Source organism: Staurois parvus, unplaced genomic scaffold (assembly GCF_062004578.1).
Source record: "Staurois parvus isolate SC_StPar_1 unplaced genomic scaffold, SC_StPar_1.0 ptg000920l, whole genome shotgun sequence".
NCBI classification, from domain to species: Eukaryota; Metazoa; Chordata; class Amphibia; order Anura; family Ranidae; genus Staurois; species Staurois parvus.
The window spans coordinates 198,824-226,707 of record NW_028318716.1 but is presented as its reverse complement, the minus strand read 5'-3'; the positions used below and the strand labels follow the sequence as shown (position 1 = coordinate 226,707).

General features: G+C 49.7%; 2 protein-coding genes across 3 annotated transcripts in view; one reads left to right on the top strand and one right to left on the bottom strand.

The window, feature by feature from the left end:
* Positions 1 to 1,642: 1,642 nt before the first annotated feature.
* On the top strand, positions 1,643 to 27,657 carry NDUFAF3 (NADH:ubiquinone oxidoreductase complex assembly factor 3). The gene is made up of 6 exons (XM_089656607.1): positions 1,643 to 1,745; positions 5,731 to 5,842; positions 10,052 to 10,244; positions 12,530 to 12,596; positions 14,055 to 14,155; positions 23,406 to 27,657. Exons 2-6 carry the CDS (start codon positions 5,751 to 5,753, stop codon positions 23,487 to 23,489), a joined length of 537 nt encoding a protein of 178 aa, XP_089512733.1. The 5' UTR covers positions 1,643 to 1,745; positions 5,731 to 5,750; the 3' UTR covers positions 23,490 to 27,657.
* Positions 27,655 to 27,884, bottom strand: part of IMPDH2 (inosine monophosphate dehydrogenase 2) — a 55,007-nt gene continuing 54,777 nt past the window's right edge. For both annotated transcript variants that reach the window (XM_089656604.1, XM_089656606.1), the window contains one exon: positions 27,655 to 27,884. In XM_089656604.1, coding sequence (XP_089512730.1) covers positions 27,863 to 27,884 — 22 coding nt within the window. In that variant the 3' untranslated portion in view covers positions 27,655 to 27,862.

The following is a 27,884-nucleotide window of genomic DNA, read 5'->3' as shown; positions in this document are numbered from 1 at the left end:
CCCCATACCCTGCATTCACTATATCTGGTCTCCCCAGACCCTGCATTCACTATATCTGGTCTCCCCAGGCCCTGCATTCACTAGATCTGGTCTCCACGGACCCTGCATTCACTATATCCACTCTCCCCGGACACTGAATTCACTATATCTGCTCTCTCCAGATCCTGCACTCACTATATCTGCTCTCCCTAGACCCTGCATTCACTATATCCGCTCTCCCTGGACCCTGCATTCACTATATCTGATCTCCCCGGGCCCTGCATTCACTATATATGGTCTCCCAGGACCCTGCATTCATTATATCCGCTCTCCCTGGACCCTGCATTCACTATATCTGGTCTCCCCGGACCCGGCATTCACTATATCTGGTCTCCTCGGACCCCCCATTCACTATATCCGGTCTGCCTGGACCCCGCATTCACTATATCCGGTCTCCCCGGACCCCGCATTCACTATATCTGGTCTCTTTGGACCCCGCATTCACTGTATCTGGTCTCCCAGGACCCTGCATTCACTATATCTGGTCTCCCTGGACCCTGCATTCACTGTATCTGGTCTCCACGGACCCTGCATTCACTGTATCTGGTCTCCCTTGGACCCTGCATTCACTATATCTGGTCTCCACAGACCCTGCATTCATTATATCTGGTCTCCCCTGGACCCTGCATTTACTATATCTGGTCTCTGCGGACCCTGCATTCACTATATCCGCTCTCCCCGGACCCTGCATTCACTATATTTGCTCTCCCAGGACCCTGTATTCACTATATCCGCTCTCCCAGGACCCTGCATTCACTACATCCGGTCTCCCAGGACCCTGCATTCACTATATCCGGTCTCCCCGGACCCTGTATTCACTATATCCGCTCTCCCAGGACCCTGCATTCACTATATCCGGTCTCCCAGGACCCTGCATTCACTATATCCGGTCTCCCCGGACCCTGCATTCACTATATCTGGTCTCCCTGGACCCTGCATTCACTATATCCGCTCTCCCCGGACCCTGCATTCACTATATCCAGTCTCCCAGGGCCCTGCATTCACTATATCTGGTCTCCCCGGACCCTGCATTCACTATATCTGGTCTCCCCGGACCCTGCATTCACTATATCTGGTCTCCCTGGACCCTGCATTCACTATATCTGCTCTTCCACAGTACACACAACATGGAACTGCAATTATTTTAATAAATATAAACTGCTAAATCCCTTTTCTCATCAGCAGTTAGAGCAGTCTTGTGACTTCTATCAGTGTCCAGCAGAGCACTGGTTAAAGCTTGTAGGAGGAGTTTTGTTTCTGCTCTAGGAGGATGCAATTAAACAAAAAATAAAATAAAATAAAAAAAAGGCACACAAACAAAAGCAACATACTATGCGGAGTAAAATGCAATAGCAAGTGTTGGATAAATATTCGGTTGGCAGATCTGCGAACCTTGCCTGCAGCAATCTATTATGGCCACTAGAGTGTGATGTTGCACCAGCAGTAGTAAGCTATGCTCATTTTTGTCCTCTAGAGGGCGATGTGGTGCGGGGAAAGGCAATCCATTCTGATCTCTGGCCAACAGAGGTCAGTGTTGCTCACGCAGTTGCAATCTATATGGATTTCCCCCCTGGCCACCAGAGGGCAGTGTTGTACAGGCCTTGGCAGGAAGGGCTCCTCTCTATGGTAAGTGTCAGCTCCAGGCAGCCATGATGTGTGTGTCCAAGGACAAACCCTCTTCCAGCATGATCCAGCAGCAGCTCTAGGTATGTCTCTCCTGTAATTTAACATTGCTTGTGTTGTTGGCTAAAGTTTACTGAATGGAAGTCCTATGTACTAAAGTACACTTTGCATCTGCGCTCCTTAAAGGGTTTGTCGCCCATAAGGGGTTCACATGTGACATTGCTGCAGCCTGCGACCCTGAAGCTGCACTGAATGGTGTGGAATGATTCCCAGTCACTACCCTGGCCGTTCTGCGCAGTCCATGCTACAGCACACCTCCACCGCTCAGGTGAAAGCTGACCTCGGCTCCCTAGCGACCGTCACCATGATCGGTCAAGGCGTGCTTTCAAAGTTAAATTGGTGGGTTTGGTTTTGCTTTAACCCTTTCGCTGCCAGAGCTGTTTTTGTATGTTTTTTTTGCGCACGTTTAAACAATCTTAGCCAAAAAGCGTCGAATACCGGCCTGCGCCACAGATCTACAACACAAAATGTTTATTTCAGGTACTTATATAGCGCCGTCAATTTACGCAGCACTTTACATATATATTGTACATTCACATCAGTCCCTAACCCTCAAGGGGCGTCCAATCTAAGGTCCCTAACCCTCGAGGGGCGTCCAATCTAAGGTCCCTAATCCTCGATGGGCGTCCAATCTAAGGTCCCTAACCCTCGATGGGCGTCCAATCTAAGGTCCCTAACCCTCGAGGGGCGTCCAATCTAAGGTCCCTAACCCTCGAGGGGCGTCCAATCTAAGGTCCCTAACCCTCGAGGGGCGTCCAATCTAAGGTCCCTAACCCTCGAGGGGCGTCCAATCTAAGGTCCCTAACCCTCGAGGGGCGTCCAATCTAAGGTCCCTAACCCTCGAGGGGCGTCCAATCTAAGGTCCCTAACCCTCGAGGGGCGTCCAATCTAAGGTCCCTAACCCTCGAGGGGCGTCCAATCTAAGGTCCCTAACCCTCGAGGGGCGTCCAATCTAAGGTCCCTAACCCTCGAGGGGCGTCCAATCTAAGGTCCCTAACCCTCGAGGGGCGTCCAATCTAAGGTCCCTAACCCTCGAGGGGCGTCCAATCTAAGGTCCCTAACCCTTTGAGGGGCGTACAATCTAAGGTCCCTAACTCACATTCATACATACACATACTAGGGACAATGTAGACAGGAGCCAATTCACCTACCAGCATGTCTTTGGGGTGTGGGAGGAAACCCACGCAGGCACATGGAGAACATGCATGTAGTTCTTGCACTACTTTAGTCCGACTTTCATGCAACTTTCATGACCGCAGTTTCTCCAGCATTGAGGGCTTTGTTCTGAGAATTTGGCCTTTTTTCTTTGTTTTTAAATATCCAAACTCTAACAAATAGTATTTAAAATGTCACGTCGCAAACAATAAATATCACTTATAACTGGTCGCAACATTTCCGTAAAAAAACCAAAACACATTAAAGGTAATTTTAAGGTACACAAACGCAATAAATGACTGCATTTATACTGTAAAATATAAAAGATGAGGTCACACCGAGTAATTAGATACCCAGCCTGTCAAACCTTAACCACTTGCGCGCTGCCCAATAGCTGAAATACTGCTACAGGGCGGCATGGCTGCGCAAAATCACGTATATATATGTGAGTTAGCATATATGAGTAGGGGGCGCACATGCCCTACCCGCGCCGCCTTTCGCGGCCTCGGCTGTCGATCACCGGGTCCCGGCTGGTGATTCCCCACCGGCACCGGCGATCTCCGAGTATCACTGATGGCGGAGAGACTTGTGTATAAACAATACAGATCTCTCCCCTGTCAGCTCCTGCACACTGCTTTGTATGGCTCTGCATAGCAGTGTGCTTACAGTGAAGCACACACAGCCCCCATAGTTAAAGAGCACAACCCTTTGATCTCCCCAGATGTTAACCCCTTCCTGCCCAGTGTCATTAGTAGTGTCAGTGCTTTTTATTAGCACTGATCACTGTATTGGTGTCACTGGGGATGTCAGTGACACCAAGTCAGTTCCCCCCCAGTGTCAGAATGCCCGCCGCAGTCCCGCTATAAGTCGCTGATCGCCGCCATTACTTAAATCCAGTATATAAGTATATATACCGCCATTTGTAGACGCTATAACCTTCATGTAAACTGATTTACACGTATTGGGATTTTTTTTTTTTAGCAAAGACACGGAGCAGAATACACTTTGGCCTAAATTTATGATCAAATTAGATTTTTTTTATTTTTTACTGGAGATGTTTAATAGCAAAAAGTCAAAAATTTAGTTTTTCTTTTTCAAAATTGTTGGTCTTTTTTTGTTTATAGCGCAAAAAATAAAAACCATACAGGCCATCAATTACCACCGAAAGAAAGCTCTATTTGTGGGGGGAAAAGGACGTAAATTTAATTTGGGTGTAGTGTTGCATGACCGCGCAATTGTCAAAGTAACGCAGCGCCGTAGCCCAAAAAATGGCCTGGTCAGGAAGGGGTGGGGGGGAATCTTCAGGTGGGGCCTCCATGGATCAGACTTGTTTTTCCAGCACATCCCACAGATTCTTGAACCCTCAAACCAATGTTGAATTCATCAGATCAGGCCACCTTCTTCAATTGCTCCATTGTCTGTTCTGATGCTCATGTGCCCATTGTAGGCATCTTGGGCTGTGGACACGGGTCAGCATGGGCACCCTGACCGCTCTGCGGCTACACAGTTCCATACACAACAAACTGCAATGCTCTGTGTGTTCTGACACCTTTCTATCAGAACCAGCGTTCGCTTTTTTAGCAATTTGAGCTCCAGTAGGCATTCTTTGGATTAGACTACACGGGCCAGCCTTCCCTCCCCACCTCCGTCGGTGAGCCTTCCCTCCCCACCTCCGTCGGTGAGCCTTCCCTCCCCACCTCCGTCGGTGAGCCTTCCCTCCCCACCTCCGTCGGTGAGCCTTCCCTCCCCACCTCCGCCGGTGAGCCTTCCCTCCCCACCTCCGCCGGTGAGCCTTCCCTCCCCACCTCCGCCGGTGAGCCTTCCCTCCCCACCTCCGTCGGTGAGCCTTCCCTCCCCACCTCCGTCGGTGAGCCTTCCCTCCCCACCTCCGTCGGTGAGCCTTCCCTCCCCACCTCCGTCGGTGAGCCTTCCCTCCCCACCTCCGTCGGTGAGCCTTCCCTCCCCACCTCCGCCGGTGAGCCTTCCCTCCCCACCTCCGCCGGTGAGCCTTCCCTCCCCACCTCCGCCGGTGAGCCTTCCCTCCCCACCTCCGCCGGTGAGCCTTCCCTCCCCACCTCCGCCGGTGAGCCTTCCCTCCCCACCTCCGCCGGTGAGCCTTCCCTCCCCACCTCCGCCGGTGAGCCTTCCCTCCCCACCTCCGCCGGTGAGCCTTCCCTCCCCACCTCCGCCGGTGAGCCTTCCCTCCCCACCTCCGCCGGTGAGCCTTCCCTCCCCACCTCCGTCGGTGAGCCTTCCCTCCCCACCTCCGCCGGTGAGCCTTCCCTCCCCACCTCCGCCGGTGAGCCTTCCCTCCCCACCTCCGCCGGTGAGCCTTCCCTCCCCACCTCCGCCGGTGAGCCTTCCCTCCCCACCTCCGCCGGTGAGCCTTCCCTCCCCACCTCCGCCGGTGAGCCTTCCCTCCCCACCTCCGCCGGTGAGCCTTCCCTCCCCACCTCCGCCGGTGAGCCTTCCCTCCCCACCTCCGCCGGTGAGCCTTCCCTCCCCACCTCCGCCGGTGAGCCTTCCCCCCCCACCTCCGCCGGTGAGCCTTCCCCCCCCACCTCCGCCGGTGAGCCTCCCCCCCCCACCTCAGTCGGTGAGCCTCCCCCCCCCACCTCAGTCAGTGAGCCTTGGCTGCCCAGGATCCTGTCGCAGGTTTTCTTTCGTTGGACCACTTTTATTCTTTCCATCAGCTGGAGTGCGTGGCTGTGCTCGCCAGCCATCAAGACTCTCCCTCCACCTGCCCATGTATGTGTCTAGAATGGTGACAACGGCCAGACTTGTCTGTATGGACCGTTTGCATTGTTGACCTGTAATAATCACATCTTTCTTCTGATTTCTGTTTCTTTGCAGCTTTCTCTGCAGTTCTCGTCATGATCCCATCAACCTTTCTTGGCTTCCGACTTCTGCGATCCTCGGCTCCGGGCTGGATAAAGTATGGGTCAAGGATAACGGCGCCCACTTGGTACGTAAGGCCCGAGGCTGGGCAATATCAGAGGAGAGCAAAAGTATTGCACACTGCAGTTGTAGAGGAGGTATCTCCCAGCATGCCTGGCCCAACTGCCATTTCGGATGCAGACCAGAGTGATGGTAGTTTTCAGAGTAGAGATAGTTACTGCACCAGCGCTACCAGTGCCTGTTCTCTATGGAAGATGCAGGCAGCCATGTTTGCGGGCGGGATAATACCCCTTTAAAGCAGGAGGAGGCAAGTGACATCTCTGTGGTAGGAGGGACTGCTTTGGGCTGACATCTTGACCACACAACATGAACATACAACACGTATACTGTATGTTCAGGTCATCCTGACCGCAGGACATGAGGCCCGGCTTTGGTCTGATAGCACCATTAGCTCACAATGAACCCTCATTTGAGCCCCCCCCCCCCCGTTTATATTCTCTTTCTCCACATTCGCCCTGATTGATTTATCAATTTATAAAGTAAATGTACTATTTAATCATGAAGTGTGTTTGTTACTCCGATCATTATACTGGATTGCATTCTATGATACTTCTGCTGTCAGAGCAGGGAGGCTGGTGCTTGTTTCCTTCAGTACAGAGGTGATGGCCGAGGAGGGAGGGAGGGAGGGAGGTAGGTGCCCCGTACTCACCTTGCTTCTAATGCTTATCCTAACACCAACTGTCCCTGTAATCCTAACACTAACCCCCCCCCTCCCATTCTCCTAACACCAACCCCCCCCCCTCCCGTTCTCCTAACACTAACCCCCCCGTCCCGTTCTCCTAACACCAACCCCCCCCCCCCTCGTTCTCCTAACACCAACCCCCCCTCTCGTTCTCCTAACACCAACCCCCCCTCTCGTTCTCCTAACACCAACCCCCCCTCTCGTTCTCCTAACACCAACCCCCCCCTCCCGTTCTCCTGACACCAACCCCCCCCTCCCGTTCTCCTGACACCAACCCCCCCCCTCCCGTTCTCCTGACACCAACCCCCCCCTCCCGTTCTCCTGACACCAACCCCCCCCTCCCGTTCTCCTGACACCAACCCCCCCCTCCCGTTCTCCTGACACCAACCCCCCCCTCCCGTTCTCCTAACACCAACCCCCCCCTCCCGTTCTCCTAACACCAACCCCCCCCTCCCGTTCTCCTAACACCAACCCCCCCCTCCCGTTCTCCTAACACCAACCCCCCCCTCCCGTTCTCCTAACACCAACCCCCCCCTCCCGTTCTCCTAACACCAACCCCCCCCTCCCGTTCTCCTAACACCAACCCCCCCCTCCCGTTCTCCTAACACCAACCCCCCCCTCCCGTTCTCCTAACACCAACCCCCCCCTCCCGTTCTCCTAACACCAACCCCCCCCTCCCGTTCTCCTAACACCAACCCCCCCCTCCCGTTCTCCTAACACCAACCCCCCCCTCCCGTTCTCCTAACACCAACCCCCCCCTCCCGTTCTCCTAACACCAACCCCCCCCTCCCGTTCTCCTAACACCAACCCCTCCCTCCCGTTCTCCTAACACCAACCCCCCCCTCCCGTTCTCCTAACACCAACCCCCCCCTCCCGTTCTCCTAACACCAACCCCCCCCTCCCGTTCTCCTAACACCAACCCCCCCCTCCCGTTCTCCTAACACCAACCCCCCCCTCCCGTTCTCCTAACACCAACCCCCCCCTCCCGTTCTCCTAACACCAACCCCCCCCTCCCGTTCTCCTAACACCAACCCCCCCCTCCCGTTCTCCTAACACCAACCCCCCCCTCCCGTTCTCCTAACACCAACCCCCCCCTCCCGTTCTCCTAACACCAACCCCCCCCTCCCGTTCTCCTAACACCAACCCCCCCCTCCCGTTCTCCTAACACCAACCCCCCCCTCCCGTTCTCCTAACACCAACCCCCCCCTCCCGTTCTCCTAACACCAACCCCCCCCTCCCGTTCTCCTAACACCAACCCCCCCCTCCCGTTCTCCTAACACCAACCCCCCCCTCCCGTTCTCCTAACACCAACCCCCCCCTCCCGTTCTCCTAACACCAACCCCCCCCTCCCGTTCTCCTAACACCAACCCCCCCCCCCTCCCGTTCTCCTAACACCAACCCCCCCCCCCTCCCGTTCTCCTAACACCAACCCCCCCCCCCTCCCGTTCTCCTAACACCAACCCCCCCCCCCTCCCGTTCTCCTAACACCAACCCCCCCCCCCTCCCGTTCTCCTAACACCAACCCCCCCCCCCTCCCGTTCTCCTAACACCAACCCCCCCCCCCTCCCGTTCTCCTAACACCAACCCCCCCCCCCTCCCGTTCTCCTAACACCAACCCCCCCCCCCCTCCCGTTCTCCTAACACCAACCCCCCCCCCCCTCCCGTTCTCCTAACACCAACCCCCCCCCCCCCTCCCGTTCTCCTAACACCAACCCCCCCCCCCCTCCCGTTCTCCTAACACCAACCCCCCCCCCCCCTCCCGTTCTCCTAACACCAACCCCCCCCCCCCCCCTCCCGTTCTCCTAACACCAACCCCCCCCCCCCCCTCCCGTTCTCCTAACACCAACCCCCCCCTCCCTCCCGTTCTCCTAACACCAACCCCCCCCCCCCTCCCGTTCTCCTAACACCAACCCCCCCCCCCCCCTCCCGTTCTCCTAACACCAACCCCCCCCCCCCCTCCCGTTCTCCTAACACCAACCCCCCCCCCCCCTCCCGTTCTCCTAACACCAACCCCCCCCCTCCCGTTCTCCTAACACCAACCCCCCCCCCTCCCGTTCTCCTAACACCAACCCCCCCTCCCGTTCTCCTAACACCAACCCCCCCTCCCGTTCTCCTAACACCAACCCCCCCCTCCCCCCTCCCGTTCTCCTAACACCAACCCCCCCCCCCCCCCACTCCCGTTCTCCTAACACCAACCCCCCCCTCCCGTTCTCCTAACACCAACCCCCCCCCCCCCACTCCCGTTCTCCTAACACCAACCCCCCCCCCCCCCCACTCCCGTTCTCCTAACACCAACCCCCCCCCCCCTCCCGTTCTCCTAACACCAACCCCCCCCCCCCCCCCCGTTCTCCTAACACCAACCCCCCCCTCCCGTTCTCCTAACACCAACCCCCCCCTCCCGTTCTCCTAACACCAACCCCCCCCTCCCGTTCTCCTAACACCAACCCCCCCCTCCCGTTCTCCTAACACCAACCCCCCCCTCCCGTTCTCCTAACACCAACCCCCCCCTCCCGTTCTCCTAACACCAACCCCCCCCTCCCGTTCTCCTAACACCAACCCCCCCCCCCCTCCCGTTCTCCTAACACCAACCCCCCCCCCTCCCGTTCTCCTAACACCAACCCCCCCCCCCCTCCCGTTCTCCTAACACCAACCCCCCCCCCTCCCGTTCTCCTAACACCAACCCCCCCTCCCGTTCTCCTAACACCAACCCCCCCCCCTCCCGTTCTCCTAACACCAACCCCCCCCCCTCCCGTTCTCCTAACACCAACCCCCCCCCCTCCCGTTCTCCTAACACCAACCCCCCCCCCTCCCGTTCTCCTAACACCAACCCCCCCCCCTCCCGTTCTCCTAACACCAACCCCCCCCCCTCCCGTTCTCCTAACACCAACCCCCCCCCCTCCCGTTCTCCTAACACCAACCCCCCCCCCTCCCGTTCTCCTAACACCAACCCCCCCCCCTCCCGTTCTCCTAACACCAACCCCCCCTCCCGTTCTCCTAACACCAACCCCCCCTCCCGTTCTCCTAACACCAACCCCCCCTCCCGTTCTCCTAACACCAACACCCCCCCCCCCCCTCCCGTTCTCCTAACACCAACCCCCCCCCCCCCCCCGTTCTCCTAACACCAACCCCCCCCCCCCCCGTTCTCCTAACACCAACCCCCCCCCCCCCCCCCCCGTTCTCCTAACACCAACCCCCCCTCCCGATCTCCTAACACCAACCCCCCCTCCCGATCTCCTAACACCAACCCCTCCCCGTGACCCCAGCACCATCCCTCCCCGTGACCCCAGCACCATCCCTCCCCGTGACCCCAACACCATCCCTCCCCGTAACCTCAGCACCAGCCCCCCCCCCCCCATTACCCCAACACCATCCCTCCCCGTAACCCCAACACCATCCCTCCCCGTAACCCCAACACCATCCCTCCCCGTAACCCCAACACCATCCCTCCCCGTAACCCCAAAACCAGCCCTCCCCGTAACCCCAACACCAGCCCTCCCTGAGATTCAGACATCTTGTATCATATCCTTGTTACAGGCAGCAGCAGAGGTCCCACCGCCTCTCCCCGACTGGCGATGAGCTGTATGAGAAGACAACCGTGACCCATCTGGAAAGGGACTCCCCAGATATAATGTTTGTGGAGAGTTACAGCCGACAAGGCTTCATCATCAATGGGAATCAGGTTATTGGGCCCTGCGCCATAATCCCCAGGGCCATATTGCAATGGAATGTAAGTATAAAGACCCCCCATGCACCAAAGCAGCAATAATTCAAGTGCACTTGTAAGGTGTAGACAGTGGATATGGCCGTTGTTAAAAGTCACTAAAAATCAATTATCAGCTCCATGATACACAATGTGTATATACAACGATTAGCCAGAACATTATGACCACCCACCACAAACTGTCACGGCATGGACTCCACTAGACCTGTGATGGTACGCTGTGGTGTCAGCACTGAGCTGTCAGTAGCAGATCCTTTAAGTCCTGTGAGTTGTGAGGTGGGGCCTCCATGGATCAGACTTGTTTTTCCAGCACATCCCACAGATGCTGGAACCCTCAAACCATTGTTGAATTCATCAGATCAGGCCACCTTCTTCCATTGCTCCATGGTCCAGTTCTGGTGCTCATGTGCCCATTGTAGGCATCTTGGGCTGTGGACACGGGTCAGCATGGGCACCCTGACCGCTCTGCGGCTACACAGCCCCATACACAACAAACTGCAATGCTCTGTGTGTTCTGACACCTTTTCTATCAGAACCAGCATTCACTCTTTTAGCAATTTGTGCTCCAGTAGGCATTCTTTTGGATTAGACTACACGGGCCAGCCTTCCCTCCCCACCTCCATCAATGAGCCTTCCCTCCCCACCACCGTCAATGAGCCTTCCCTCCCCACCACCGTCAATGAGCCTTCCCTCCCCACCACCGTCAATGAGCCTTCCCTCCCCACCTCCGCCGGTGAGCCTTCCCTCCCCACCTCCGCCGGTGAGCCTTCCCTCCCCACCTCCGCCGGTGAGCCTTCCCTCCCCACCTCCGCCGGTGAGCCTTCCCTCCCCACCTCCGCCGGTGAGCCTTGGCCACCCAGGACCCTGTCGCAGGTTTTTCTTCCTTGGACCACTTTTGGTCGGTCCTGACCACTGCAGACTGGAAACATCCCACAAGAGCTGCAGTTTGGGAGTTGCTCCGACCCAATCGTCTAGCCATTATTTTGTCAAATTCAGTCAAATCCTTACACTTGCCCATTTTTCCTGCTTTCAGCAGGACAACGTGTTCACGTGTTGCCTAATATTTCCCACCTACTTTCAGATGCCATTGCAACAAGATATTCAATGTCATGGCTGATTGGTGTATAGAGAAACGTGGAACTGAATACATTGATAATGAAGCTGGTATAGTGGGGAGCAGCAATCCCTGCCCCATAACAATGCTGACACTGGCGGGGTAGATGGAGAACCTCTTTTTAAAGCATTACCAAAGTACAGTTGATCCCGATTGGGACATGATTGTAGGGATGCACCGAAATTTCGACGGCCGAAACATTTCAGCCAAAAACACCCCTTTCAGCCGTCGGCCGATATGAAAAAAAGCACAGATACAGGTGCTGAAAAAACCCCGCCCCTCACTAGTTCCCAGCATACCTGAGAAACCATCGAACGATCCCGGCGCTGGGCATAGAAATCAGCGAAGGAAAGATGGCCTCCACTCATTTCTATGCCCTTGGAGGACCAGAGCGATGTCACTTCCTATTCCGGCCATTTTTTTTTTTTTCTTTTAAAGCACTAGATCAATGCTTTTTTTGATCCAATGCTTTACATTGCAGAGAGATGTGGGGTCTTATTGGCTCCATATCTCTCCATAAAGAGGACCTGTCACTAATTATTTCTATCACAGGGGATGCATTCATTTCTTGTGATAAGAATAAAAGTGATTACAATTTTTTTTAAAGGGACAGTGCAAAAAAGAAATAAAAAGTTTAAAGTGCCCCTGTCCCCCCTCTGTGTGAACGCATACGTAGGCCACGCCCACATATGTAAACGGTGTTCAAACAACACACACGAGGTATCGCCATGAACGCAAGAGCAATAATTCTCGCACTAGACCTCCTCATTAACTTTACACTAATAACCTGTAGAAATTTTTAAAGCATCACCCATGGAAATTTTTAAGTACGCCATTCCATGAGCGCGCGCAATTTTAAAGCGTGACATGTTGGGTACCTATTTACTCGCCGTAACATCCTCTTTCATATTTTACCAAAAAAATGGGGTATATATTGTTTTGTTTTTTTTTTGTTTGTTTTTTTTTTATCAAAGTGTTTTTTTTTTCCCAAAAAATCTATAATTAATTTTTAAAAGCTGTGCATTTTGGTTTCAGTTTTTGGCCTAGTGCATTTTGAAGTTTTGGTTTCGGCACCAGAATTCTCATTTTGGTGCACCACTACATGATTTTATATATTTTGTGATATACAGTCTGCTGCTGGATTCGGAAAGTAATCCCATTTCTACCTTGTCTCTAGGTACATTCCTATAAAGACATTTCCTATGAAAGTTTATCCTTGTTCCGCTTACTGGTTCCCAGGATAGGTAAGGTCTCAATTTATTTGTATTATTAAAGCAGAACTATAGCCACTCTCACCTCACTGCCTGTGATAGCAGTAGGAGCTATTGACTCCCACTGCTGTGTCTCAACCAATGAGGAGGGAGAGACCCAGGAGAGCCCCGTCTCTCGTGCATGTCTCTGGATCGGGATTGGGCTCGGATGAGTATTACTGGGAGCTGCACACTGAAGGTTTTTTTTTTTTTTTTTACCTTCATGCCTAGAATGTATGAAAGTAAAAAAAACAAAACCTTGAGCCTTTACAACCACTTTACTGCCAGGTCGATATGTCTTAGACCTGACAGCAGATGATTTTAAAATACAAACCTACAGTCACCTGGATTGTGTGTACGTCTGACAAGCCGACTGCTGGCTGTCTTCTAGGAGGGTCAGCCTGGGGGTTTGGAAGCGATCAGCAGCTTCCCAGCCGCCGATCACATCCAAAAACCCCCCCATGACAACAACAAACCTCCCAGTCGTCGATCTCCTCCACCCCCCATGCAACTTTCTGTATAATTTTCGTCTAATTTACAATTAACATCGTTACAAATAGTAATGGGGACACAGGAAGCAATGAAAGCCTTATGAGGGAGCCAATCCTTTCCCACCCCAGCCAAAAACAAGAAAAAAAGGTCCAAAGTTCTGAAATGTGTAATTCCTTTGCTTTATATATGTGTGTGTATGTATATGTGTGTGTGAGTGTGTGTGTATGTGTGTGTGTGTGTGTGTGTGTGTGTATGTATATGTGTATATGTGTGTGTGAGTGTGTGTGTGTGTATGTGTGTGTGTGTGTGTATGTGTGTGTGTGTATGTATATGTGTGTGTGTGTATGTGTGTATATGTATGTGTGTATATGTGTGTGTGTATATGTGTGTGTGTGTGTATGTATATGTGTGTGTGTGTGTGTATGTATATGTGTGTGTGTGTATGTGTGTATATGTGTGTGTGTGTGTATGTATATGTGTGTGTGTGTATGTGTGTATATGTGTGTGTGTGTGTATGTATATGTGTGTGTGTGTATGTGTGTGTGTATGTGTGTGTGTGTGTGTGTGTGTGTGTGTGTGTGTGTGTGTATATATGTGTGTGTGTGTGTGTGTGTGTGTGTATATATATATATGTGTGTGTATATATATATGTATATGTGTGTGTATATATAGATAGAGAGAACGAACCTGGTGCTGGTCCCTGTTCTGTCATTTTAAAGCCACTGTGAACTCCAAATTTAAAATGTAAAATACATTTCTGACATCCAGCAGTGTAAATGGGCCCCAGAAGCGTCTATTACTTGATCCCTGTACAGAGGGTATGTTTCTCTATACCTGCTGGCACACTGTAGATGTAAGAAGTTCCCATTATACACAGCCTGACCAATTTTTCCTGTTAGCTGCAGAAGTCATGTGATGTCTTGCATCTGAATCTCATATCCGTTTTATCTCTTCTGGCAGAGATCCTGGTTCTGGGCATAGGGGACCGTGTAGAGAGACTGGATCCAAACCTATTAAAGTTAATGAGACAGAATGGGGTGGCGGTGGAGGTTCAGGACACGGTGAGTATCTGCAATAATTCTGCCCATTAAGGTGCAAAAGAGGATTTTTGTACTGGCCTTAAAATAGTTTTCTTGGAGTCCACTGAGGAACTGTCCACAGACAGTCTTAACACTTCATGTTCCATTTTGGAAGGCTGTGGATGTCCCAAAACAGGGGTCTCCAAAGTTTCTAAACAAAGGGCCAGTTTACTGTACTTTAGGGGGGACCAGACTGTGGTCAGTGGGAGCAATAGTGCCCCATTGTTGGTGTCAGTGGGAGCAATAGTGCCCCATAGTTGTCAGTGGGAAAAATGGTGCCCCATCATTGGTGTCAGTGGGAGGAATAGTGTCCCATCATTGGTGTCAGTGGAAGGAATAGTGTCCCATCATTGGTGTCAGTGGGAGGAATAGTGCCCCATCATTGGTATCAGTGGGAGGAATAGTGCCCCATCATTGGTGTCAGTGGAAGGAATAGTGCCCCATCATTGGTATCAGTGGGAGGAATAGTGCCCCATCATTGGTGTCAGTGGAAGGAATAGTGCCCCATCATTAGTGTCAGTGGGAGGAATAGTGCCCCATCATTGGTATCAGTGGGAGGAATAGTGCCCCATCATTGGTATCAGTGGGAAGAATAGTGCCCCATCATTGGTATCAGTGGGAGGAATAGTGCCCCATCATTGGTATCAGTGGGAGGAATAGTGCGCCATCATTGGTATTAGTGGGAGGAATAGTGCCCCATCATTGGTGTCAGTGGGAGCAGTAGTGCCCCATGGGCTGGATAAAGGCATGCAAAGGGCCGCAGTTTGGAGACCACTGTCCCACAACACCGTAGCTTCATAACCTCATTAAACAATAAGATATACAATCTCTGCCCATTCCATGCTGTGTTATCCCAGACGGCATCTCCTGTCCTGTGTATCAAGGGGATATGAGATGTATATTGTAAAGCAGTGGTTCTCAACCTTTCTAATGCCGCGACCCCTTAATACAGTTCCTCATGTTGTGGTGACCCCCAACCATAAAATTATTTTCGTTGCTACTTCATAACTGTAATTTTGCAGTGGGAGGAGTAGTGCCACGTCATTGGTGTCAGTGGGAGGAATAGTGTCCCATCACTGATGTCAATGGGAGGAATAGTGCCCCATCATTGGTGTCAGTGGTAGGAATAGTGCCCCATCATTGGTGTCAGTGGGAGGAATAGTGCCCCATCATAGCTGTCAGTGGGGGGAATAGTGCCCCATCATTGGTGTCAGTGGGAGGAATAGTGCCCCATCATTGGTGTCAGTGGGAAGTATAGTGCCCCATCATTGGTGTCAGTGGGAGGAATAGTGCCCCATCGTTGGTGTCAGTGGGAAGTATAGTGCCCCATCATTGGTGTCAGTGGGAGGAATAGTGCCCCATCGTTGGTATCAGTGGGAGGAATAGTGCCCCATCGTTGGTGTCAGTGGGAGGAATAGTGCCCCATCGTTGGTGTCAGTGGGAGGAATAGTGCCCCATCGTTGGTGTCAGGGGGAGGAATAGTGTCCCATCGTTGGTGTCAGTGGGAGGAATAGTGCCCCATCGTTGGTATCAGTGGGAGGAATAGTGCCCCATCGTTGGTGTCAGTGGGAGGAATAGTGCCCCATTGTTGGTGTCAGTGGGAGGAATAGTGCCCCATCATTGGTGTCAGTGGGGGTAAAAGTGCCCCATCATTGGTGTCAGTGGGGGTAAAAGTGCCCCATCATTGGTGTCAGTGGGGGTAAAAGTGCCCCATCATTGGTGTCAGTGGGGGGAATAGTGCCCCATCATTGGTGTCAGTGGGGGGAATAGTGCCCCATCATTGGTGTCAGTGGGGGGAATAGTGCCCCATCATTGGTGTCAGTGGGGGGAATAGTGCCCCATCATTGGTGTCAGTGGGGGGAATAGTGCCCCATCATTGGTGTCAGTGGGGGGAATAGTGCCCCATCATTGGTGTCAGTGGGGGGAATAGTGCCCCATCACTGGTATCAGTGGGAGGAATAGTGCCCCAACACTGGTGTCAGTGGGAGGAATAGTGCCCCATCATTGGTATCAGTGGGAGGAATAGTGCCCCATCATTGGTGTCAGTGGGAGGAATAGTGCCCCCATCATTGGTATCAGTGGGAGGAATAGTGCCCCATCATTGGTGTCAGTGGGAGGAATAGTGCCCCATCATTGGTATCAGGGGGAGCAATAGTGCCCCAACATTGGTGTCAGTGGGAGGAATAGTGCCCCATCGTTGGTGTCAGTGGGAAGTATAGTGCCCCATCGTTGGTGTCAGTGGGAGGAATAGTGCCCCATCGTTGGTGTCAGTGGGAGGAATAGTGCCCCATCGTTGGTGTCAGTGGGAGGAATAGTGCCCCATCGTTGGTGTCAGTGGGAGGAATAGTGCCCCATCGTTGGTGTTAGTGGGAGGAATAGTGCCCCATCGTTGGTGTCAGTGGGAGGAATAGTGCCCCATCGTTGGTGTCAGTGGGAGGAATAGTGCCCCATCGTTGGTGTCAGTGGGAGGAATAGTGCCCCATCGTTGGTATCAGGGCAGCAATAGTGCCCCAACATTGGTGTCATTATTTTCGTTGCTACTTCATAACTGTAATTTTGCAGTGGGAGGAGTAGTGCCATGTCATTGGTGTCAGTGGGAGGAATAGTGTCCCATCATTGGTATCAGTGGGAGGAATAGTGCCACGTCATTGGTGTCAGTGGGAGGAATAGTGTCCCATCACTGATGTCAATGGGAGGAATAGTGCCCCATCATTGGTATCAGTGGGAGGAATAGTGCCACGTCATTGGTGTCCATGGTAGGAATAGTGCCCCATCATTGGTGTCAGTGGTAGGAATAGTGCCCCATCATAGGTGTCAGTGGGGGGAATAGTGCCCCATCATTGGTGTCAGTGGGAGGAATAGTGCCCCATCATTGGTGTCAGTGGGGGGAATAGTGCCCCATCATTGGTGTCAGTGAGAGGAATAGTGCCCCATCATTGGTGTCAGTGGGAGGAATAGTGCCCCATCATAGGTGTCAGTGGGAGGAATAGTGCCCCATCATTGGTGTCAGTGGGAGGAATAGTGCCCCATCATAGGTGTCAGTGGGGGGAATAGTGCCCCATCATTGGTGTCAGTGGGGGGAATAGTGCCCCATCATTGGTGTCAGTGGGGGGAATAGTGCCCCATCATTGGTGTCAGTGGGGGGAATAGTGCCCCATTATTGGTGTGAGTGGGAGGAATAGTGCCCCATCACTGGTGTCAGTGGGAGGAAAAGTGTCCCATCACTGGTGTCAGTGGGAGGAATAGTGCCCCCAACACTGGTGTCAGTGGGAGGAATAGTGCCCCATCATTGGTATCAGTGGGAGGAATAGTGCCCCCATCATTGGTGTCAGTGGTAGGAATAGTGCCCCATCATAGGTGTCAGTGGGGGGAATAGTGCCCCATCATAGGTGTCAGTGGGGGGAATAGTGCCCCATCATTGGTGTCAGTGGGAGGAATAGTGTCCCATCACTGATGTCAGTGGGAGGAAAAGTGTCCCATCACTGGTATCAGTGGGAGGAATAGTGCCCCAACACTGGTGTCAGTGGGAGGAATAGTGCCCCAACACTGGTGTCAGTGGGAGGAATAGTGCCCCAACACTGGTGTCAGTGGGAGGAATAGTGCCCCATCATTGGTGTCAGTGGGAGGAATAGTGCCCCCATCATTGGTGTCAGTGGGAGGAATAGTGCCCCCATCATTGGTATCAGTGGGAGGAATAGTGCCCCATCATTGGTATCAGTGGGAGGAATAGTGCCCCAACACTGGTGTCAGTGGGAGGAATAGTGCCCCATCACTGGTATCAGTGGGAGGAATAGTGCCCCCATCGTTGGTGTCAGTGGGAGGAATAGTGCCCCATCGTTGGTATCAGGGGGAGCAATAGTGCCCCATCGTTGGTGTCAGGGGGAGGAATAGTGCCCCATCGTTGGTGTCAGTGGGAGGAATAGTGCCCCATCGTTGGTGTCAGTGGGAGGAATAGTGCCCCATTGTTGGTGTCAGTGGGAGGAATACTGCCCCATCGTTGGTATCAGGGGGAGCAATAGTGCCCCAACATTGGTGTCAGTGGGAGGAATAGTGCCCCATCGTTGGTATCAGTGGGAGGAATAGTGCCCCATCGTTGGTGTCAAAGGGGGAGGAATAGTGCCCCATCGTTGGTGTCAGTGGGGGGAGGAATAGTGCCCCATTATTGGTATTAGTGACACCAATGATTGGGCACTATTCCTCCCACTGACACCAATGATACTTACCTTGCTGACCCCTGCTCCAGCCTGGGCTCGCTCCCTCCCTCTCCCATGGTACAGACACTTACCGGTCAGATGTCTTCCTTCTCCGGCCGCTCTCCTCCTCTTCACTCGCTCGATCTTCGCGGTGCCGCTCGGCTCCTCCTTTCCAAGCTCTACCTCCTCGCCGGTGATTGGCCGCCTGTGTGCCTCTCCTGAGCTACAGTTCCGGCGGCCAATCACCGACGAGGATTGATCCCGGGGGTGTGTCCGGATGACAGGGACTGCATGTCATCCCGCCCACACCTGGAGACGGACAGAGCAGCGGTGTCTCGGTTCCTAAGGCCATCGGAAATATGTGTTTTCCGATGGTCTTAGGCGACCCCTGGGAAAGTGTCATTCGACCCCCAAAGGGGTCGCGACCCCCAGGTTGAGAACCGCTGTTGTAAAGCATGTATTCAACTATCAATGTGGACTTTTTGGCTAACATATTGATACTCCTGATAACGCCTGATGTATGAAAGGCCCTGAGAAAAGAGACTTCTGTGAAAATTAAACAAATGGGACCCCCTGCACTAAGTAATACCCACTTTGTATAGAGTAATAAGGGGGATAGCCTCTTGATGGACGGGGATTATTTGTGACATGATTCTATTGTACTCTTGCTATAAGGAGGAGGATTTTGTAGAGTTTTTTTTTTTTTTTTTTTTTTTAATTTTGAAACATTTGTTGTATTTTATTCCTTTTGGCGTATAAAGTTGGACTTTAAACTGTCCTTCAGTTCAAGTTTGGAGATGTTAAACACAGGTTGTAAAGGAAGCTCCTGCTTTCCCTATAAACAAGTTGTCTGTTTGCCTTTCTTTTTGCATCTGAGGCTTGCTTTGATATAGATGTATGGCCAAAGCTTTTTTTGATCATACTTCCCCCTGTGGGTCACAGGAGTGCACTTATGTTTTGCTCCCCTGAGATTCAGAATCAGCTGATGTGGCAGAGCCGCTTCAGGCTCTGGGAAGGATCCTGACATAATTGTATGGATCCACCCAGCTGCCTGAAAAAACATAAAACAGTGCAGCGCTACAAAAGAACATATAATATATGCTAATCCAGTAATATATCTTATCCCTTATCAGAATATAGTACTGTGGTCACTCCCAGTAACATTAACAATACTAAGTCCTTGAGTGTCCCAATAAGTGAAACACAACAAATCTTCATGCAGGTGCTCCAAACTGAGTGTGAATCCACAGTGACAGGGGTGCCCCCTCACCTTCCTGCCCAGGCCCCTCAGGACCAATGAGCTAAAAGTGCCTCTTTTTGCTCCTCCAAACCGTGGAATCCTCCTCGGCAATAGTGGTGGGACTCTCCTCTGATAGATAATACCTCCCGGTACTAGGACAGGTGCCTCTCCATAAACATCCCCTGTATTTATTCAGGAGGTTCCCTGCAGGGCAGTCAATGACACTGCATTTTCTTTTTGCTCTTAGTTTCTACTGTTGCCACATTCTGTTTTGATCTTCATCTGGCAGTTACTTTCCTTTCTCTGTTCTGAAAAAAATCCTGTTTTTCACCATGTCCGTTCTCAAACTGATTGACAGCTGGCTCCACCTCTCAGCACATGGCTACAAGATGAAGTCAGCTGCACCTGACCCCTCCCCAGCTCAGGGATGCAGGAGCAGAGTGATGACTGACAGCCACTGCTGTCTGCTCTGTGCAGATTGAGAACTGAGCGATCAGCAATCATGTGATCACTCAGTTCTCAGGCCTAGAGTCAATGTGGGGACCGCTGTAGCAGAAGTTACATTTTTACAAACCCCACAAATTTCTCATTTAACAATACTGCTTCAAGCTTTTTGCACACACTGGAGTTTTACTAAAGTTGGTTCACTCAGAATCTCATGCACTTCTGTGTAGAAACCAATCAGCTTCCACGTTTTATTGTCAAAGCTTAATTGCACAAGCTGAAGTTAGAAGCTGATTGGATGTCATGCACAGCTGCGACAGATTCTGACTGAACCAGCTTGAAGGCTTGGTTCACATATGTGCGGGCTGCAGATCCGCACAAAAATCCATGCAGCCGCTCCACCCGCACAGAGAAATGCGGACCTGCAGGCGGGTGCCATTAGTTCTAATGTCACACCGCCCGCACTGGAAACCGCAACTGTACTGGGAACGGAGGTTCCCGTGTGGGCTGCGTTTTCAGAAGTGCGGAGACTTCTCCCCTGTGTGTCCCAAGGAAAGTTCTACCATTTTTTCCTTCACGCGAAACCTGGAACTGACTGCGCTGGTGTACCGGGTCCATTTGAACTCATGGAAAACGCTTTGCATGCATTTCTGAAGAAAAAAGGCTCTGGATAGGGGCCTGTAAAAACGCAGTTAACCGCGTTTACAAGCGTTTGAAATGCTGGTAAAATCTACTCCTGAACGCAATTTTGGTGCGTTCAAGAAAACGACTGTAAACTCAAATGCCTGTAAACGACGATGTGTACATGGACACATAGGAAAACATTAGGGAGAGTTCAGGGGCTGCTGAAAAAAACGCTGAACAGCTCCTAAACGTGAGTTTAGCAGCTGCAGTGTACATGAGCCCTTAGGTCCTGTTCACACACACTGCTGCGATCTTTACTGCACTGGAAGAACACAGGTCACTGCAAGGATACACCGAAAACAATTGTTTCACGTTTCCTGCTCACACCACACGTGTCATTTGCAGTGACGTTAAAGCGGAGTTCCACCGAAAACGGAAAGTTCTGCTTTAAAGATTGGTCCCCCACTCCCCATTAAGGATTGGCACCTTTTGGGGAGCAGGTACCCGAATTTGACAGGTACCCGCTCCCACTGCGATCACCTAGGTCAGTGGTGGGCAACCTTTTTTTTCAACTGAGCCAAATCTCGCCAAAACCACGATTGAAATTTGTTTTGAGAGCCACATTTTTAAAACTGAAAATACATAGGATGGTACACTGTTTTTAGTTTCAATAAGTTTTTATAGTAATTCATCCCCCATATAGTAATTCATCCCCCATATAGTAATTCATCCCCCCTATAGTAATTCATCCCCCATATAGTAATTCATCCCTCATATAGTAATTCATCCCCCATATAGTAATTCATCCCCCCTATAGTAATTCATCCCCCCTATAGTAATTCATCCCCCATATAGTAGTAGTAAGTAAGTAGCAAGTAGTAAGCCAAGTCCCCCCTGTGTCAATTCACTTACCTTTGCTCCGCACGTTCCTCTCGCCGTGTTCCCACGCCGTTCCGGTCTTCAGGGCGGACTGTGAGAGGAGCCTAGCTCCCCTCACGTTCCTCACGCTGCCCCGCCTACACACATTCTGACAGCCAATCACTGGCTATCAGGATGTGAGTGGCAGCGAGACTGGCCAATCATTGCATTTGAGCGCACTGCCCTGGCTGTTTTTTTTTTTTTTTTTTTGGATCACGCTGCAGAGTCCCTGCCGCCCGAGAGGAGGGAGGGGAGCGGGCGCCCAGCACACAAGAGCCGCATTAAAGCGTGTAAAGAGCCGCATGTGGCTCGCGAGCCGTGGCTTGCCGACCACTGACCTAGGCGATTGGAATGTGACAGGTCCCAGAAGACTACAGGACCATTCATGATGCGCAGCGCTACTCGCGCATGCGCAGTGGGTGCCCGGCTGTGAAGCCGCAAGCTATCACAACCGGGTGCCCACACTGAAGATGGCGGTACATGGAACACAGGACGGCCGGTAAAACGAGCTGCGGGGGACACACTGCAGGACCGAGGGACAGGTAAGTGGCTGTTTTTTTTAAAAGTCAGCAGCTACAGTTTTTATAGCTGCTGACTTTTATTTTTTTTACAGAGTGAGTGGAACTCCGCTTTAAAATGCACAAACATGCATGTTAACACAACACAAATCTATTGAGATAAAAATGCATTTTAGATGGAGTTTTTTTTTTCAGACTTAACCCTGTACATGTAAATTCCCACACGTGTCCCCGTGACATGAGTCATGTGGATTTATAGGTTTCGTTGTATTAACCTCTTGCCGTCCGCCTGCTGTTTATAAACGGCAGGGCGGTGGCAGTCCAAGGTCGGGTTGCCGTTCCTAAACGGCACCCGCCTTTTCTAGCTGTGCGCGCTCCCTAGGAGCGCGCACCACCGCGATTCGGTGTCCGCTGTGTCCTCCGGACACAGTGAAACACCGATCGTCGGACGGGACCTCTGTACGAGGTCCCGGTCATGTGATCACTGATTGGCGAATCAGTGATCACATGCAAAGTAGTAAGCAAGATGTCACTTGTGACATCATTGCTTACTACGTGTGTCACATGGTACAAGGCTATTCACAACAGCCTTGTACCATGTGACAAGCTGTGACCAATCACAGCTCACTCAGTATTTCTCAATGACTGCAAGAATGCAGACAGAGAGAAAGAGAAATGATTGCTTTTACATCCTATATGGGTGTAAAAGCAATCAGTGTAAAAAAAAAAAAAAAAATCTTCATCACCCCCCACAAGTAGTACAGTGTCACCATGGTGACACTGTACTGCTAGGGTGACAGTATGTAAAAATAAAAAATAATATAAAATAAAATAAAAATGTAAAAAAAAATGTTTAAAAATTATAATGTTTGGTTATAAACTAATTTGGATTTTTTTTTTTTTACTAAAAAAATAACGGAATAAATTTTGGCCAAGATTTAGGATGAAATATTATTTATTTGCAAAATTTTATAAAAAAAAACACTTTTTTTCAAAATTTTTGGACTTTTTTTCATTTACATAGTAAAAAAAATAAAAATCTCAGCGGTGAATAAATACCACCAAAATAAAGCTTTATCTGTCTCAAAAAAATGGTAAAAAATTCATATGGGTACAGTATTGCATGACCGCGCAATTGTCATTCAAAGTGTGATAGCGCTGAAAGCTGAAAATTGCCCTGGACAGGAAGTGGGTGAAAGTGTCCGGACTGGAAGTGGTTAACGGCAGTGTAGAAATCTTCTCTTTTTCTCTGTACTAAGATCAGTAGACTCATTTTAATACATTTTTTTCCACAGGCCAACGCTTGCGCCACATTCAACTTTCTTAACAGTGAACGAAGGTTAACGGCAGCCGCTTTAATTCCAATCAGCGGCAACTAGAAGGTCGTTTAATCGATGAACAGCTTACAGGAAAGCTAAAAGGACAGACCCCCCTAAGAAGCAAAACAAACATACAGCAGTTCTGTTCAATGGATGTTACCTTGGAGGGAAGACTGTAATCTATTGAAAAGGTTTTTCATGACTTTTTTTGGTAGTGTCAGGACTGTGAGAGACAGGGATTGAAAACGGCTGACAGCTACCAGAGCTCAGTGTTGATGGTTGTAGGACTTTTTTTGTAAACCTTCTTGGAGGTGCATCTAGTAGTGTTTCTCAACCTTTTTTCAGTCAAGGCTCCCTTTAAAATTATGGACAGTCCCAAGGCACCCCATTCTAAAATGGGGTGTCTTTATAGACTGTCCATAATTTTAAAAGGGCACCTCGTTCTAAAATGTGAAAAACTATTCTAATAGTTTTAAATAACGCAGCAACATCCACACATGTAGGACACCCAACATTAGAGGTGATTTATTCTTCCAAAGCAAATACACTTTTGCACATTGGTACTGACTAGTATTCCAATGTTTCTCTTCTCCCTCAGTTTTTCTCCATCACTGAGCATAGTGAGGGTGGCACAATGGCTTAGTGGTTAGCATGTCTGCCGTGCAGTAAATGGGTCATGGGTTCAATTCCCAACCATGGTGCCTCCTGCATGGAGTTTGCGTGTTCTCCCTGTGCTTGCGTGGGTTTCCTCCGGGTACTCCGGTTTCCTCCCACGCTCTCAAAGACATGCTGGTAGGTTAATTGGCTCTTGTCTAAATTGTCCTAGTTTCATCCCTGGCCATGCATGATCTCCTGCATGGTAGGGGTTAACCCTTTGAGGACCGTAAGAACGCCAAAAGAATCAATTTTTTTTGTTTTTAAAGTTCGTACACTTCAGTTGCTGTAACTAAGCCATTTCATGAAATAATTGGCAAAAAGCTAGATTGTTGTTTGATAAGAACTAATATTTTGACTCAAACCAAAAAAAAAAGTTTTAAGTTCTTAATCAGATGATACACACAATTAAAAACATGGGACAAATGCGTCCCTTGGTCCTCCAAAGGATTAAGGGAAAGACCTGGCAACCTACTCTGTAAAATAATTGCTAAGAGAATTCATGGAAAAAGTCACTTACTAGTGACGGTCCATGCAATCGTCAAGGGTCGGATACGACTGAATGGCTAGAGAGAGAACATAGTGACCCCAGCACTGATAGAGGGGCAGGGAAGGATCAAACAAGGATGCCATGCAGGCAACCAACATCCTCCTTATCAACTGATGATGTCATTGGTTGTCAGGATGCCGGCGGCTAGAAGGTCGTAATGGTGCGCAATGAAAACCTGTGGCTTTGTGTAACTAGAAGGCAGTTTTGTTTCACCCGCTGGCTTGTATACAAGTTTTTGACAATTTTTAGACATTTTGCCAAGGCACCCCTGAAGATATTTTAGGGCACCCTGGTTGAGAAAGTCTGATCTAGTATATATACACATGTAGGCTTGAGAATGGGGACTGATCCAATGAACCGAATATTTCAAAATTACTTGTATCGGTCTCCATTCTGAGGACTCCCATAGATGGTTAGTTTCTGAATTTGGGATTTTCATTCATTCCAAATCCAGTATATCTGTTTACGCATCATGGCACCTGTAAGCCTGGGTTCGCATTCCTGTGCAAACCACATGCGATTTGTGTGCGGTGCGATCGGAGTCGTACATTTCTAATCGCACCGCATCAAAAATGTGCAGCACCCTTTTTTGGGTTCACACTAGAATCGAATTGCATGGGTATTCACACCTATGCGATCCAATTCTGCACATCGGCCCGCTTTTGGGGTGTTATTAACATACATACCCGCAGCGGTTCGCGTTAACGGGGTGCGATTCTGATGCGGTGTGGAATACGCACTGAAAATGCTGCAAATTCTGCACTGCATCAGTGTGAACCCGGGCTCAGCTTTTGCATGTAACCGAGGAAATTTTAGGACCCATTCACACAAGAAACTACATGTTTACTGCACAATTCTGAATGTGCAGTGAAGTTCACTTTTTCTAAGATTTCGTTTCCTTTGAGATCACTTCCATCTACTTTTTTCTGGCTTTTATGTGCACATCATTGTGGTGCATTTACAGTGTGGAAAAATGGAGCTTGCTGGCTTTTTTTTTTTTTATTGCACTGCAATAGTGTGTCCTGTGCCCATAGGATAACCTGCATTTTGGAGTACACTCAAAAATGCATCCCACTACCTTTGGTGTGAATGGGCCCCTAAAAGTAGCACAAAGGCACCTAAAATATCACCACTGCCTCTACTATTCAGATGGGCACCGCAACCTGCCCTCTATGCTGAGCTGCTGTACGTTTTACTACATGCAGGCAGCCCATAAAAGTGGACACAGTTGCAAGGTATAATTTGACATGCATGGATCCAAATGCAGACACTACTTTTGGATCTGTGCTCCCCTCTTGCCTGCATGTCGGATTTTGACATGCAACTGTATCTATGTGGCTGCATCCACTTCTGAGGGTTGCCTGCAAGCAGCAAAAAGTGGCTCAGCACCTAATTGAATGAGCCCCAAAGCATGCGTGTAATGTAGAAAACAAAGGCCGGCTCCAGGTGCCCTCCACAGTGTGTGTAATATTTAAAAGTGCGTGTATGATAGAAAAAAAAAAAAAAGATTATATATATATATATATATATATATATTTGTAAGCTCCCAGGATCAGGCCCTCCTAACCCTCTTGTATTGTTGCTGTATTGTCTCCCGTTATATTGTAAAGCGCTGAGCAAACTGTTGGCGCTATATAAATCCTGTATAATAATAATATATACTTTTTTTTTTCCCCTATCATACACGTACTTTTAAATATTACAGACACTTGGAGCCGGCCTTTATTTTCTGCATTACACGCATGCTTTGGGGCTCATTCAATTAGGTGCTGAGCCACTTGCATAGTAAATATATACAGGCGTACCTCAGTTTACGAATGAAAATCCAGTGAAAATAATGCTGCGGTTTACAAATTTGTTTCGCAATACAGACGGATTAATTGGTTTTCAATGCATTTACAATTTTTTTTTTTTAATGTCCCTATACATTACTATGCCTTTAAAGTGCACTTTATAAAGAGTTTAACAGATGAGACTTTTTTTCTGACCTCCAAAACAGATTAATTGGTTTTCAATGCATTCCTGAGGGAAACCGCGTTTCGGTTTACGAATTTTTCGCAATACGAAAAGTCACGCAGAACGCATTAAATTCGTAAACCAAAACGCGGTTTCCCTCAGGAATGCATTGAAAACCAATTAAGACTTTTTTCTGACCTCCAGCATGGATTAATTGGTTTTCAATGCATTTATGAATTTTTATTTTAATCATGACCCTGTACAGTATTTATGCCTTTAAAGTGCATTTAATAAAGAGTTTTGAACAGATCCATTCTGGAGGTCAGAAAAAAATCTTCTGTTAAACTCTTTATTAAATGCACTTTAAAGGCAAATACTGTACAGGGACACGATTAAAAAAAAAAATTCATAAATGCATTGAAAACCAATTAAGACTTTTTTCTGACCTCCAGCATGGATTATTTGGTTTTCAATGCATTTATGAATTTTTTTTTAATCATGACCCTGTACAGTATTTATGCCTTTAAAGTGCATTTAATAAAGAGTTTAACAGATAAGACTTTTTTCTGACCTCCAGAATGGATTAGCTGTTCAAAACTCTTTATTAAATGCACTTTAAAGGCATAAATACTGTACAGTGACATGATTAAAAAAAAAAAAAAAATCATAAATGCATTGAAAACCAATTAATCCATTCGTATTGTGAAAAAAAAATTGTAAACTGAGCCATTATTTGCAATGGTTTTTCATTCGTAAACTGAGGTACGCCTGTATAGTGAATGTGACCAGCCCCCTCCATCAGAATACAAAAACCTCCATTAAAAGGGGAAATAAAGCTTACAACATGGCTTGGTGCTCAAGACAGGAAGAGGAATCTCTCTACCAGGGACCCAAACCAACACCAGAAGGCTGACAGAGGGGGTCAGTACTTACTGTGAAATCCAGTTTTGGATTGAGAGAAGAACATAAATGGGCTGTGAAGAGTATAGAGGTTGTCCGTTTATGATAAATGTACAAAAAGAGAATTATTTTATATACTTTGTTGAATAAAAAAGGAAAAAAAAATCATTTTTATACTTTTATTGTAAAAACAGCAGGCACAGTCGTAGTGTGATCAGTAACAATGATTTCCTCTGAGTACCCAGAATCCTTTGTCAGAGTGGGTGGATGGAGGGTAAGGCAGCTGGATGAGGCTCCACACACAAGGCATGCGATGACAGCAGCTGCTACATTCTGAGTGGTGGGTGGTGGCGGGCGACAAGGCTCAGCAGTGTCAGAACAATCTCTTCTCATAC